The following is a 12,751-nucleotide window of genomic DNA, read 5'->3' as shown; positions in this document are numbered from 1 at the left end:
AAAATATTTTATTTATTTAATGTATGTGAGTACACTGTAGTTGTCTTCAGATACACCAGAATCCATTGGGTGGTTGTAAGCCACCATGTGGTTGCTGGGAATTGAACTCAGGACCTCTGGAAGAGCAGTCAGTGCTCTTAACCACTGAGCCATCTCTCCAGATCCTTATCAACTGGTTGTGAGTTTATTGTGTGCATGTATTGTGGATTGAGAAGTTAACGTAAATCTGATTGCTGGGTTACAGTTTGTTGCATCTTGATTTTACTGGGTAGCTGGAACCAGAGAGTTCATGGCAAGTAGAGAGCCACCGGGAGAGATACTAACCAGAGATAAATTATGGTTAGTTCCATACGGCCCCACTCTAGGGACCAGTGTGGCAAGCCACTGAAATAAAAATAACCCACAGTGCCACGTGGCCCTAAGCGGGTGCTGGCACTAGCACAGGTTAAAAGGTTCAGGGATTTTTATTTTTAATATTTACCAAGACAAACCACTATAAAGGCAGCATCTCAGACTTGAAATTTAGATGGCCTTGAAGCTATTCCCAAAATGGGTGGAGGAACCTCCTCTAGCTTATTAAGAGCTGTGACGTAATTGGTACATGTACTGTCCTTCATTTGCAGTCCAATTTCCCTCCCTGTATATAATCAATACTGTTCAGCAGGAAGATAATCCCCTGTAATGCTCCATTGTGCTGTTGCATTAGGTCCAATTAAAGGCTGTGGTGACATACTATGAAAATGTCTCTTACATTCTAAGAGTCTGGAACTTCTGTTGGACCTCATGACCAAACAAATAATACACCCTGAGGTCACTTAAGACTGCTTTCCTATTGTGTGCAAAGTCTGTTTAACCTGCCTCCTCAGTGCTGTGATTAAAGACATGGGCTACCACCACCCAGTTGTGTTTAACCTGCCTTTAAGTTAGATAACAATTTAACAACCAATTTTATTTGCCTTGGCAATCATCTTTTACAACCTAAGCTAATATATAGCTTTAATTTCAAGTTATGTATTCTTCCTCTGACCCAATGATTAATGCATATATATGTTTATATGTGTGCTATGGTACTGAATACTAATAGGTTAAAAGCAACCTTGTACCATAACTACCTGCCATAAATGCTAGAAACAGCATACAGCTATTGTTAAGTGAATGTTTGCTTAGTGTTTCTGGGTCAGGAGAAGTCAGTAAAGTTTAATTCTGTATAAAACTGTAAAATATCTCTCACTTTCCCCCATGTGATATGTGCTCCCCAATAAAAGAAAGAGCAAAGCCTTTAGAAACATACATGAGGGACAGACAGATTCACAAGACAGCATTCATGCAGACCTTACAACAGAGTACAGACAGGAGAAGATGGAAGACACAGGGAGAAGTAGAGAATTCTCACTCCTGGTTAAACTTCTCCAAGGCACAGTGCTTTGCTTTGTTTTGTTCTTTCCTTATGTGACACTGATGCATTTGGGGTACTCTGAGATTACTACTATCGTGTTTATATTGACACAAAAGATTTCTCTGAAATTGTCTTGTTTTCTCTCATTCACTGAGGAGGATCAGCAGACTCAACACCGCACTCTCTCCAAGATGTCTGCCTCTGCTTATGCTGCCCTTTATCTACAATAAACTTTCTCCTCTACCATATCTAGGAGTAGTCATGTTCTTTATCTAGGAGCACCACTTGTCACCTGACAGACATGAGGCTTGAAAAGTTTGGGCCACCCAGGCCAGAAGCAGCCTGCTGAGGATTTGAGGTGCATCTAGGCTCCGGTAGAGTCTAGGCAGATGTGAACAAGGCAACTTGTTCTCATAGGTGGGGTCTTGTTCTGATGAAAACAAGCACATGAAGAGGTGTGAGGTGAGTGGCAAGTGGTCTGTGTAGAATGTATACTAACCTGCCATATTCCTGCTTGGTTACACATGTATGTTCTGGAAGAGAAGCCGTGTGGTGGACTGCCATAAAGCAGAAGCCGTGGGAAACAAAGACAATGCCAGGCTCACCTCCAGGGTGGAAACATCTGGCACAATAACCCAGAGGCCCAGAGAAGTGGTGTGTGGTCCCCAGGAGGAATCAGGCACGGCCAGGATGGAATGCTTTACATAACAAAGACCAGGTTGCTAGGAACACCCAGCTTCTAACACTACTCCTACTCTGTGAAGCTATCTGCACAGACTCACCACCCAACAACCTTCCAATATTCCTGCAGGTCAGCCTCGTGGGCCTGAGAGGGTGGAGTGGAGTGTATGACAGGAGGGAGGCTCCTTTGCCTGTGCACACAGAGGCTCAGAGAATGCAGAGTCAAAATCCTGCTGGTTAGCCTGGGTGATAGATTAAGTAGAGTTACTCAAGGCAATAGCTGCTGTGTCCATTCTAAAGAAAGCAAAGTTGTTGCCAAGCTCTCTGGAAAGTGTCCTAGACTTACAGTCCTTGCACCTGCTCCAGGCAGAATTTGCATGAGCTTCCTGCTGCTGCTAGAACAATTGCTGACTTATTTATTGTTGTTGGAGGTCTTGATCCTCCTGCCACCTCTTAAAAGCTCGGAGACACAACAATGCCACCATGTCTGACTCTCCCTCACTTTTATTGATAGCTTTTTCTGTTGGAGTGTTGGAGTCCCAGAGACAGCAATATTGCAAGGCAAAAATTTCTACTACAGCCAGGCCGACTTGCTCATCATGGGAGTGGGAGGAGAAGGAAGTGGCCCTCAGCTGCAGCAGAGGGAATCTTTTATAGGTCTTTCATGATCTCTGCAAGCAAGCAAAGCCTAATACAGAAGTGGAACTTTGGTGATTAGCATTTAGCACAAACACACTGTCAAAAGTTCTTGAAGTCATTGTGGTTTGCCCGTTTCAAAAAGCTCTGCTTTTTAAGTCACATTGACCTAGTTCTCAGGTTGTCTTTGTGGTCTCTTGATTTGAAAAAGAGTTTGAACAATAGAAACATAAATTTCATTTTACTTAAGAAGTACAAATATCAAGATCATGGAAATGAGGCAAAAGGAAGAATGGAGGCCCTCTTAGCAGATTAAGTAAATGATTCAACTCATTTTAAAAAATAAATAGTGAAGGCAGAAATGGAAGAGTCAGCTTTTAACTAGTTTCCTTCTCATGGTTTCCACTTAGCTCCTTCCATGCTCAAGTTAGTAACTTAAGTTAAATCCTTCTCTTGTTTAGATTATGATGGGGAGCCCACCAGAGAAGACCACTCAGACATACTTTATAGCCAACTGTAAGTCTTGATTCCAGTTGACTGGGACTATACTCAGGTATTTGGGACCCAAATGTAGCCCAGGTGTTTAGAGCAAGGGGCCTTTAAAGGCAAAACTACGCCCTGTAATCTTGCTTGGCAGCTTCAGGGGGGTTTTGCACAAGTAGGTAGTTTAATAGAAGCCAAAATAAATTAGCCTGGCACCTTGACCTTGGATTCCTAGAAATGAGTTGGTATTTACATCCAGTATACTGTCATCTTCTCGAATTCTTAAAACCATCTCTAAAGCACAATGTAATGCAAATGCCATGGAACTCAGGGAGTAATAAGAAACACCTGTGTGTGTTCAGCACATCCATACATCTTATTTAGGTTTCTATTGCTGTGATAAAAAACAATAACAAAAAGGAACTTGTGAAGGAAAGAATTTATTGCAGCTTACAACTTTCAGGTCACATTCCATCACTAAGGGAAGTCAGTGTAGAAAATCGAGGCAGGAACCTCCAAGTAGAGGTCATGGAGGAATGTTGGTATTCCAGAACCCTTCTATCTCAAGAAAATGAATCTGGGCATGGTGGTACATACCTTTAATTCCAGCACTTGGAAGGAAGAGGCAGGCGGATTTGAGAGTTGGAGGCTAGTCTGGTCTACACAATGAGCTCCAGGACAGCCAGGGATGCACAGAGAGACCCTGTCTCGAAAAAAAGAAAAATCGGAAAAGATTATCCAAAAGTTAAGGGCAGCTTTCACCTGTGCCGCCTGATCCCGTTTTCTCCGTTTTAGATATGTCTAGGAGTCAGCTTGAACAGGAGAAGAAGTTCCTAGATTCTTTTGTCTGGGTAAACGAGATCACTGGAGAAACCACCTTTCCTCCAGGGGAGGGGACCACACCTGCAGCCTCTGGAGAGAAGCGTCCGGCAAGGTCGAGGTCTCCGCGAGGGAACATACCCTGTTCGGTGGCTGCTCACAGACCCGCTTCCCCAGTGAACCCCGAGGCTGTGGGCAGAGGCCCCGGGACAGGAAGCTTGCTTCTACCCGACCTGGGCATGCCCTGTGTCCTGTCCTCACCAGGGAGCGCTCTGCCGACGCAGGACCACCTGGGAGCGTCCCCTCCACTGGCCCGGGTGTTTCCAGCTAGCCCCTCTCCGCCCTGGGCCCTGTCCTGCAAGCTAAGGAACGTGCTGACAGGAAACAACCGGTTTTCCTTTTGAGCTAGGGAGTGCCAAGGGAGCGGTCGCCCATCTACACTTGCAGTGCCCTCTGAAGGTCCCATCAGCCGCACCCCCAGAAGAACAAGTTTACAGGAATCGGCAAAACGCTTTCAGACCCAATACAAACTTTTCTGATTGCCTTCTACAGCTTCCTTTACCTCCTCAGCTGTCTTGACACTTTGAGGGTGAACTCAGCAGTTTTGGTGTTGGAGTCAAATCATCTGTGGGACAGAAGCAGGCCTTGGGTGGAATGAGAACAGGCCAGGGATCCACTCACTGGACATAGAGCACAGCCAAGTGCTAACCTGTTTTTCAGGTTAGCACTCCACAAGCTTCAGGACTTTGCTTAGTGTCCCTAGTGTCTTCCGGCTCCTGCCTAGGACAGGCCCTCATGTCAGAGTTCCTTGAAAGGTGGTCACCTCAGTCTTTCGCTATTCTCACTGTGTAAACCAGGCCACCTGCCTCTGCTTCCCAGAGCTGGGATTCCCACTTTTTACTGTTTTAATTTAATGTGTATGCATGTTTTGTCTATAATCCATCCATCCATCCATCCATCCATCCATCCATCCATCCATCCATCCATCCATCCATCCATATCTATCTATCTATCTATCTATCTATCTATCTATCTATCTATCTATCTATCTATCCATCCATCCATCCATCCATCCATCCATCCATCCATCCATCCATCCATCCATCCATCCATCCATCCATCCACCACATCTGTGCCTGGTGCTCACAAAGGCAAGAACACATCCTCTTGAACTGGAGTTACAGGCAGTTATAAGTAGCCATGTAGGTGCCGGGAACTGAACCCTGGTTCTCTAGAAGAGCAGCCAATGCTTTAACCACCGAGCCATCTCTCCAGCCTGACCAAGCTTTTCCTGAACCTCTTGTGATGAAGACTCTGGATAAGGAAGTGTTGTGAAGGCTGGAATCTGGCTCGGTTCTTGGTACCTGCTGCTTTCGGACTTCAGCTGTCATCACTTGCTGCTAGAAGCGGAGGGTTACAGAGGCTGCCAATGATCAGCACTGAAGAACTTCTCCTACCAGAGCGAAAGGATCCTAGTCAACTTATTGGCCCAGCAACCTGCCGATACCATAGCACCTGTACCCACTCCCAGGATGGCTTCGGTTGGCTGCAAATACAACCTGTAGAAAATCAGGAAAACTTCTGGGGAGGGTCAAATCTTTCCAATTCTTTTTCTTCTGACTCTTGATGAGGTGGATAGGCAGGTGCAATAGTATTCAGCTAAGAAGAGCTTTAGGCTAGGTAACAAGGACACAGAAAGTATGCTCAGATCTAGTATATTGGTCTGTAGGCTTTGGGGTTGGGGGTAATGGACCCGTTACATTGGTTCTTGATTGGATGTAGCTGTGTTTTACTAGGTTTCAACACAGACTGAAAACACTCCTCCAAAGGAAATAGGTAGTTTATGTAGAGACAAAAGGCCAAAAATAAAAGGATTCCTACCCCTCAACTATTGGCCTGTAACCGTTTGGAGCTCCTAGTGACCCACAATGCTTTACATAAAAGGCCAGTCTCAAGACAAACAATACCGTAACACTCTGGGCTTGGGACTGGAGCGGGTCTGCCTTTGATGTCATCAAGTGACTGCACACTGACCAAAAAGAACAGGCTGTCTTCCCTCCCCTGTGTGCTTCTAGGTCCGTGGGCAGAGTAAGCCCGCCCACCACCACAGGGCCTAGACTGCCCTCTGCTGGTATGTGCTCAGTCTTTAGGTTCCAGGAGTCAAGTGGCCCTGGCACTTTATCTCATGAGCCCACTTCTGAAAGCCTTCCTCTCTCATCAGCTCAGAGGCGGCGTAGGGATAGAAGCCTTAAAGGTGCAAAGGAAGGAAGAGGGGGCTCTAGCAGCCCATGCTGGAGTTAAGGATGTAGCCTCCAGCTCTCTTTGGAGGGGATGGGGAACAGCTCAGATGTGAGTTGAGCTCGGGCTCCTTTGGAGACCATTTTGTACCAGAGGCTTCACCTGTGCCTTCTGTGGTGGTAAGAGGATGTACCTCTGCAATGAAGTTCACAGGATCCTGTCTAGTAACTTCCTACCACTACAGTCATGAAACTCAATGGCTAGAGAACATGGAAAGCAGCCGCATGGTGGCCAAGGCATAGTTTATTATGAAACAATTAGTTCTGAGACAAATCCAATGTAACACAGATTATACAAGATTCCATGTTAGTTGATACTAGACATAGCATAATCCGACCAATTTTCTAATAAATTTCATGTTTGACGAGACCCCTCCCCATCGCCCCAGAGTTTCTCTATGTTTAACAACCCTGGCTGTCCTGGAACTCACTTTATAGACCAGGCTGGCCTTAAACTCACAGAGATCCACCTGTCTCTGCTTCCCAAGTGCTGGGATTAAAGATGTGTGCCACCAAATCTACTTAAGGACTGTTTCTTATAGATAGTATTTACAGCAACATTTATAATAGCACGGGTCAAAAGCCACATGGCACACACAATCCTTTTATAAACCACTTCTTATTTTGAACATATATTTGAATTGTTTAAATGAATGATGTTTCAGAAAAACCCCAAACATGAAAAACTGACTTTAGCATCTCCTTTGTTATAATGCACTGTGGGTCTGCTCTGAACAGACAGCAGACCTCTCACTGGGCAGGAGACAGCTGAGACCAGGGGAGGCCATGCTTTGCCTGAGAATGAGCTGTAGCACAAGGCTGTCTGGGCCAGAGCTGAAGAAATGAAGAAAGCCTTTTAAGGAGCTTCAGGCTACGTTAGAATATTATATCTTACTCATCTTGAGGATGCCTGTGCCTACCAAGAATATGCTCCACTGATATTTTAATTGGTAGAAAAATCACATATTTAAATTCTCAGCCACTGATGTTTTAGTAAACTAGTATCAGACAATGTTAATAATATATATTTAAAAATCTTTCTTTTAAGCAAAATTTGGTTGTTTAATTTTTAATTTGGTTATTTAATTTTTGCTATTTGTCAGTCATCTGCTTTGAATAACTGTTGATTATGGGCTACAAAGTGTGTGTGCCTACAAGATGTAACTATGAGGTGCACATTAAACTGTGTTGCATGTAAAAGCTGAGCTCCAGTCCTAAAGAGCTACACTGAAGGAGACCAACTTACATACACTCACTTCACTATATAAAAATATATGACTCCTACAGAACCTTCTATTGCGTATCTTTAAAACAGTTTTCTTCTAGTATCTTTTGCCATCAGCATCATAAGGATAAAACCTTTTAAAAACAAGTTTCTTAGCATAAAATCACTAAAAAGAAAACCCACCCCACTTTTATAGCAGCAGTTAGACACTTTGTTCTAACATGTAAATACTAATGTTATATCAAACTGAATTTAAATAAATTCAACAGTTTTTCATTTCTTCAGAAAATAAAACAGATCTGTGTTACTTCATGGCTTCTCCTTTCTTCCAATTCCATGGGATGCACAGGTCTCCATCTTGCATAACAGAATAGAAATGTGAAACACACAGGTGCATCCCATGTAGATAAGGCAGCGACTGTTCTAGAAGTCTCTTACAGCAATCTACCATCTGTCTACTAGAAATGCTGGGTTCTTTATATAACTTCTCCAGAGAAAATTTCCTTGTTGAAGCCTGTATCAATTCATTTTCAATAACTTTTAACCTATTAAATAAAAAAGGCACCGTAAGTCATTACTAAATAGAATACGAACATACTCTTCAATATGGGGTGATGGCGCACTGTCCATACAAGACAGTCAAGTGACATGTCAAGACTTACCCTGGCTGATTTATTTTCACTCTTTAAATATTTTAACTCGACAAGTATTTAATAAATCTTTTTAGCACAAGGGAGGTAAAAACAATATGCATCTCATTCCTAATTTTCGAAGATTGAATATTTTTAATGTTTTGGTGTTTTATCTACGTGCATGCCTGTGGACCACCCGTGTGCTTGGTGCCCTCAGACACCAGAAGAAAGTGGTGGAATCCTGGAACTGGAGATACAGAAGGTTGTGAGCCACCATTTGGGTATTAGAAATCAAATGTGAGTCCTCTGGAAGAGCAGTCAGTGCTCTTAACCACTGAGCCATCTTTCTAGACCAATAATACATAGTTTAAAAAACCTTTATATATGCCCCTTAGCCACTCCTAGTGACTAGGAGTAGAAGTCCTTCCTGGGATGCTGAGGACGGGCTGTGCCTGACCTAAGCTGCTCATCTCTTGCTCATCTGTCTGAAACTGCAGCCCACCTGTCTGCCCATTCTGTCATGGACTTTCTTCTACCCTTTCTCCTCTACACTGGACATAGCTCTACAGCCTAACATCTGTAAGAAGGAAACCACTGGCTGTCAAGCGGTTCAAAGTACAAACAACATGGAGACAGGACTTCTTACGAACTACAACCATCGACACTTTAGAATTTAAATATAACAGGACTAGAGAGATGGCTCAGTCCTTACAAGCACTTGTAGCTCTTCCAGAGATGCAAGTTCAAATCCCAGCACCCACATGGTGCTGCCTGTAACTGCAGCTTTGGTGGTTCAGTTGCCCTCTTTGGTCCCCATAGATGGCAACAGACAGGACACCAACATGTGAATAAAACAGCTGTAATGCGAGTAATGCTCTGTAGTGCCTGCTCCAAGGCCAGACCCTCTGCACCAGACGGGCCTTGAGCCTCTGGAGGCAGATTGTACTTACTTCTCTCTTCTTCTCATATTTTCTCTTGCCTGCTGGGCTTTGGTTCTCATAAATGACTGCAGGCTTGCTGGATCCGAGAGGGCTGGGATATTAAAATGTCCAAGTTCATGCAAGCTTGGTGCATACCTGTCACTGAGATGGAGCATGTATTAAGGGAAATATCACCACCTCCAAAGACAACGCTTCTTCTTTTTTAATTGCAAGTGACTGACAAGTAACCATCAAAGTGCACCTGAAGCTGGGTGTGGTGGTGCACACCTTTAACTCCAGCACTTGGGGGCAGAGCAGGTGGATCTCTGAGTTTGAGGCCAGCCTGTCTACAAAGCTAGCTGCAGGACAGTCAGGATTCTACAGAGAAATCGTGTCTCAGAAAAACAAAACAGAAAAGAAAGAAAGCAGAAAGAAAGTCCACCTTAAATTGATAGTGACACTGATGATGAGGACACGCTCACTGTTCTCCGTGGCCCACGGCCGTGAGTGACAGTGATCTATGTGCCAGGGAGGACCTGAGATTGCATTTATGTAGCACACAGCTAAGTTCGGGTAAAGAGCACATGAGTGCATGCATGCTAGCTATTCACCTAGCATCTCATGCTTCTATATGATCGACTTCACTGGTCAGCGGCCATATGTTCAAAGAACGTTCTAGAGATCCATTCTCCAGTCTGGTTAGTTTGGTTTCTGCTATGCAGAACAGGGCTGTGAACACAATTCTTTTCACAAGCAGTGACATTCTTTTGCTGTGTTTTTGAGATAGGGTTACATTGTTTAGCTCAGGCTGGCCTTGTACTTACAGTGATCCTCCTGCTTCTGACTCTTAAGTACTGGGACTAAAGTTGTGCACTACATGCCTGGCCTCCATTAAATAAAGCCATATAACATAACACATATGTTATATAATATGCATAATCTTATATAAAGCCACACTAATAAAATTATATATTAATATAAAAATATGTAATATTATATAGTTTTATATAATTATATAAATAAGCAATATATAATTATATATGATTATATTTAAATAATATATATAATCATATTTATATTACAGATATGTTATTATAAAGATATATTTTATATAAATAACTAATATATGATTATATAATTATAAATAAGAAATAATTACATAATATAGTATATGTATGTAAAATTATATAGAATATAGCACAACACATACATATATATAATATATAATTTATATATTATCTAAAGTAATTTATAAATACAAGGGCATATTGTTATACATGATATACAGTACTTGCATGTGTATCTTTCAGTCTCTGTATGTGAGTGCAGTGCTTGAGGGGGTGAAAGGCAGTGGCTCCCCTGAAGCTGGCACTGCAGGTGGTTGTAAGCTGCCTGATTTTGGCACGGGGGATCTGAACTTGAATCCTTTACAAAAGGATTATCTACTCTTACCCACTCCTTTATTTTATTCGATTACTTTACAAGAACCACACAGTGAGACAAGACAACACTTCAATGTACAGAAACGCACACCCCGTGCAGTTCCAGATGCTCACCTGCTGAGGATCATCTGCAAACCACTCAGACTCTGAGGGCGGGGAGGCACCCTGTTCCGCCGCAGCTGGTTGTAGAAGGTGTCAAGGAGCGAGTAATACTCATCCAGCGTGAGTGCAGGCTGCAGCTCTTCGATATAAACCACCTGGATTCCCCCTAGGAGATGGCTTATTTGGTCTTCTAAGGCTGACATTCTCCTCTGAAGGTCAAAATAATTTGGCAAGCTTTCAAAAAGCTATAGTAGTAAACAAAAAGAGAGATGTATTTAGTCTTAAGTTTAGGGGTCCAATTAATGAGAATTTTTAAATTTTTTATTTTATTTTTTTTCTTTTTTTTCGAGACAGAATTTCACTGTGTAGCCCTGTCAGTTCTGGAACTAGTTTGGTAGACCAGGCTGGCCTCAAGTTTGGATGTCCTCCCGCCTCTACCTTCTGAGTGCTGGGATTAAAGAGGTGTGCTACCACTGCCTGACTAAATGAGAAAGTTTTAAAAATTATTTTTGCAGATGGAATGTTCAAGTAAAATACAGTAAAAAAAAGACAATATAATCCTGGAAATACTAGTATTCGAAATAAACTATTAGTCTGGGGGTCTTAGACGGGAACTAGAAGAGGCTGCAGAGAAAGAGAAACCCTGAGTAAATCAGCCCTAGGCACTGACAGGCCCAGGCTTAGATGTGCACGTGTAGATTCCATTTCCTAAGCCTCCCTCAGAGCCCTAACGTCAGCTGCCAGATCCCAGGCAAAGCCAGGCTCACACAGTGGCTGCCAAGATTCACCAAAGTAGACCAGGGTTTAGAGACATAGAAGTAAGATGATTTGGGGGTGGGAGGGGAGGTCAAAACCAACAAGACGCCGAGTGTGACTGGTGCACGCATGTCTGTTGGTGAGTGGAAAAAGGAGAGGCTGAGGGGAGGGAGGAACACAGGTCAGAGAACCTTAAGGATGTAGGCTGTCTACTGAAAACTGGGATCTGTATACGGGTAAGAGGGCTAGAAGGCACCAGGCAGTCTATCATGGAGGTAAATACCGAGTTCTGTAACAATCCATCAACTACTAGCTGTTTTGTAAAAATAATCCCACTTGCTGCCTCGACTCTCCTCACCTTGGGTTACTTATGCACATGTGGTAAGCACATCCCGGGTCTTGGAGAACTGTGGAGTCATACAGCGTGCACTGCGTTTCTGTAAGAGGAAGTGGTGCGTGTCTCTGCATGTGAGTTCAGACACACTAGTGAGGCTATAAGCACTCTGTCAACTTGTGTGCTTTGTTTATACTGTCTTTTCACATGTGCAGATCCACCACAGCACCCGCCACATGGCCTGTCAGTGGCCAGGGACCTTTGCAGGTCCCATGTCTGGGCATCCACAGCACTGTTCATCCTTCCTGTGTATAGAACACACCCCGGACACTGACTTCCCGCCCCCGCCCCAGGCCTCTGCACTAATAGGGTCTTTCCTCACTTCTGAGCAGGACTTATACTCAATCAAGTATATGAGGACGTCCTCTGCCCCTAGATGCTATGAGTGTTTATGTGTCAATTTCTGCATGACAGTTTTCATTCCCAGCATAAATGCCCAGCAGTGAACTTTTGGGTCACAGGCCAAGCACGTTCTTTATGTTCTTTATGTTCTTATGCTGTGCTCCTTGCAGAGGACCCGTCCATGGATTCGCATTGGCAGTGCAGGATAGCCAGTCCTCTGCATCCTTATCACTGTGTGCTGCCGTTTCCAATCAGCAGCTCTCATCAGCATGGCGTTGTGTAACACTAACTTTTATTTGCCTGTAGTAATTGCTGTCTCAGAGGCTTACTGCCCCAGTCTCTAACTTAGGCAGAGACCTAGAGACTTCTCACCTCTGTACAATCTAATCTAGGCCTCTGAGAATAAGCTCACCTTTCTAGCTCTTTCTAAACTCTTATCTGGCTAGTTCAACTTAGCTATTCTGGCTCAAATCCTCTCTGAGCAGACTGATTCAATTTGGCTTCTCTCAGCCTCTCCTGAATTGCTGTGCTTGGCCTCTTAGCAATCTGTTCTAATCTTCTGGCTGTTTCTTATTCTCTGGTCCTTTCTGTTTTTATCTGTGTCTAGCTTGTTTTCTCTTCAATCT

The 12,751-nt window shown here is 43.5% G+C and overlaps 2 protein-coding genes across 2 annotated transcripts in view; one reads left to right on the top strand and one right to left on the bottom strand.

The window, feature by feature from the left end:
* The first annotated feature begins 3,701 nt into the window (after positions 1–3,701).
* Positions 3,702–4,928, top strand: C8H3orf86 (chromosome 8 C3orf86 homolog). Its single transcript, XM_032911263.1, has one exon. It carries the CDS (start codon positions 3,994–3,996, stop codon positions 4,417–4,419), a length of 426 nt encoding a protein of 141 aa, XP_032767154.1. The 5' UTR covers positions 3,702–3,993; the 3' UTR covers positions 4,420–4,928.
* Positions 4,929–6,526: 1,598 nt separating this feature from the next.
* Tcaim (T cell activation inhibitor, mitochondrial) overlaps positions 6,527–12,751 on the bottom strand; it is a 31,098-nt gene continuing 24,873 nt past the window's right edge. Inside the window, exons 9-11 of the mRNA XM_032911262.1 lie at positions 10,646–10,878; positions 9,120–9,251; positions 6,527–8,082 (exon numbers count right to left, since the gene is read on the bottom strand). Of these exons, the coding sequence (XP_032767153.1) occupies positions 7,842–8,082; positions 9,120–9,251; positions 10,646–10,878 (606 nt within the window). The 3' untranslated portion in view covers positions 6,527–7,841. The remainder of the gene's footprint in view (positions 8,083–9,119; positions 9,252–10,645; positions 10,879–12,751) is intronic.

This window comes from Rattus rattus, chromosome 8, assembly GCF_011064425.1.
Source record: "Rattus rattus isolate New Zealand chromosome 8, Rrattus_CSIRO_v1, whole genome shotgun sequence".
Classification (NCBI taxonomy): domain Eukaryota; kingdom Metazoa; phylum Chordata; class Mammalia; order Rodentia; family Muridae; genus Rattus; species Rattus rattus.
This window is presented reverse-complemented; position numbering and strand designations above follow the sequence as displayed.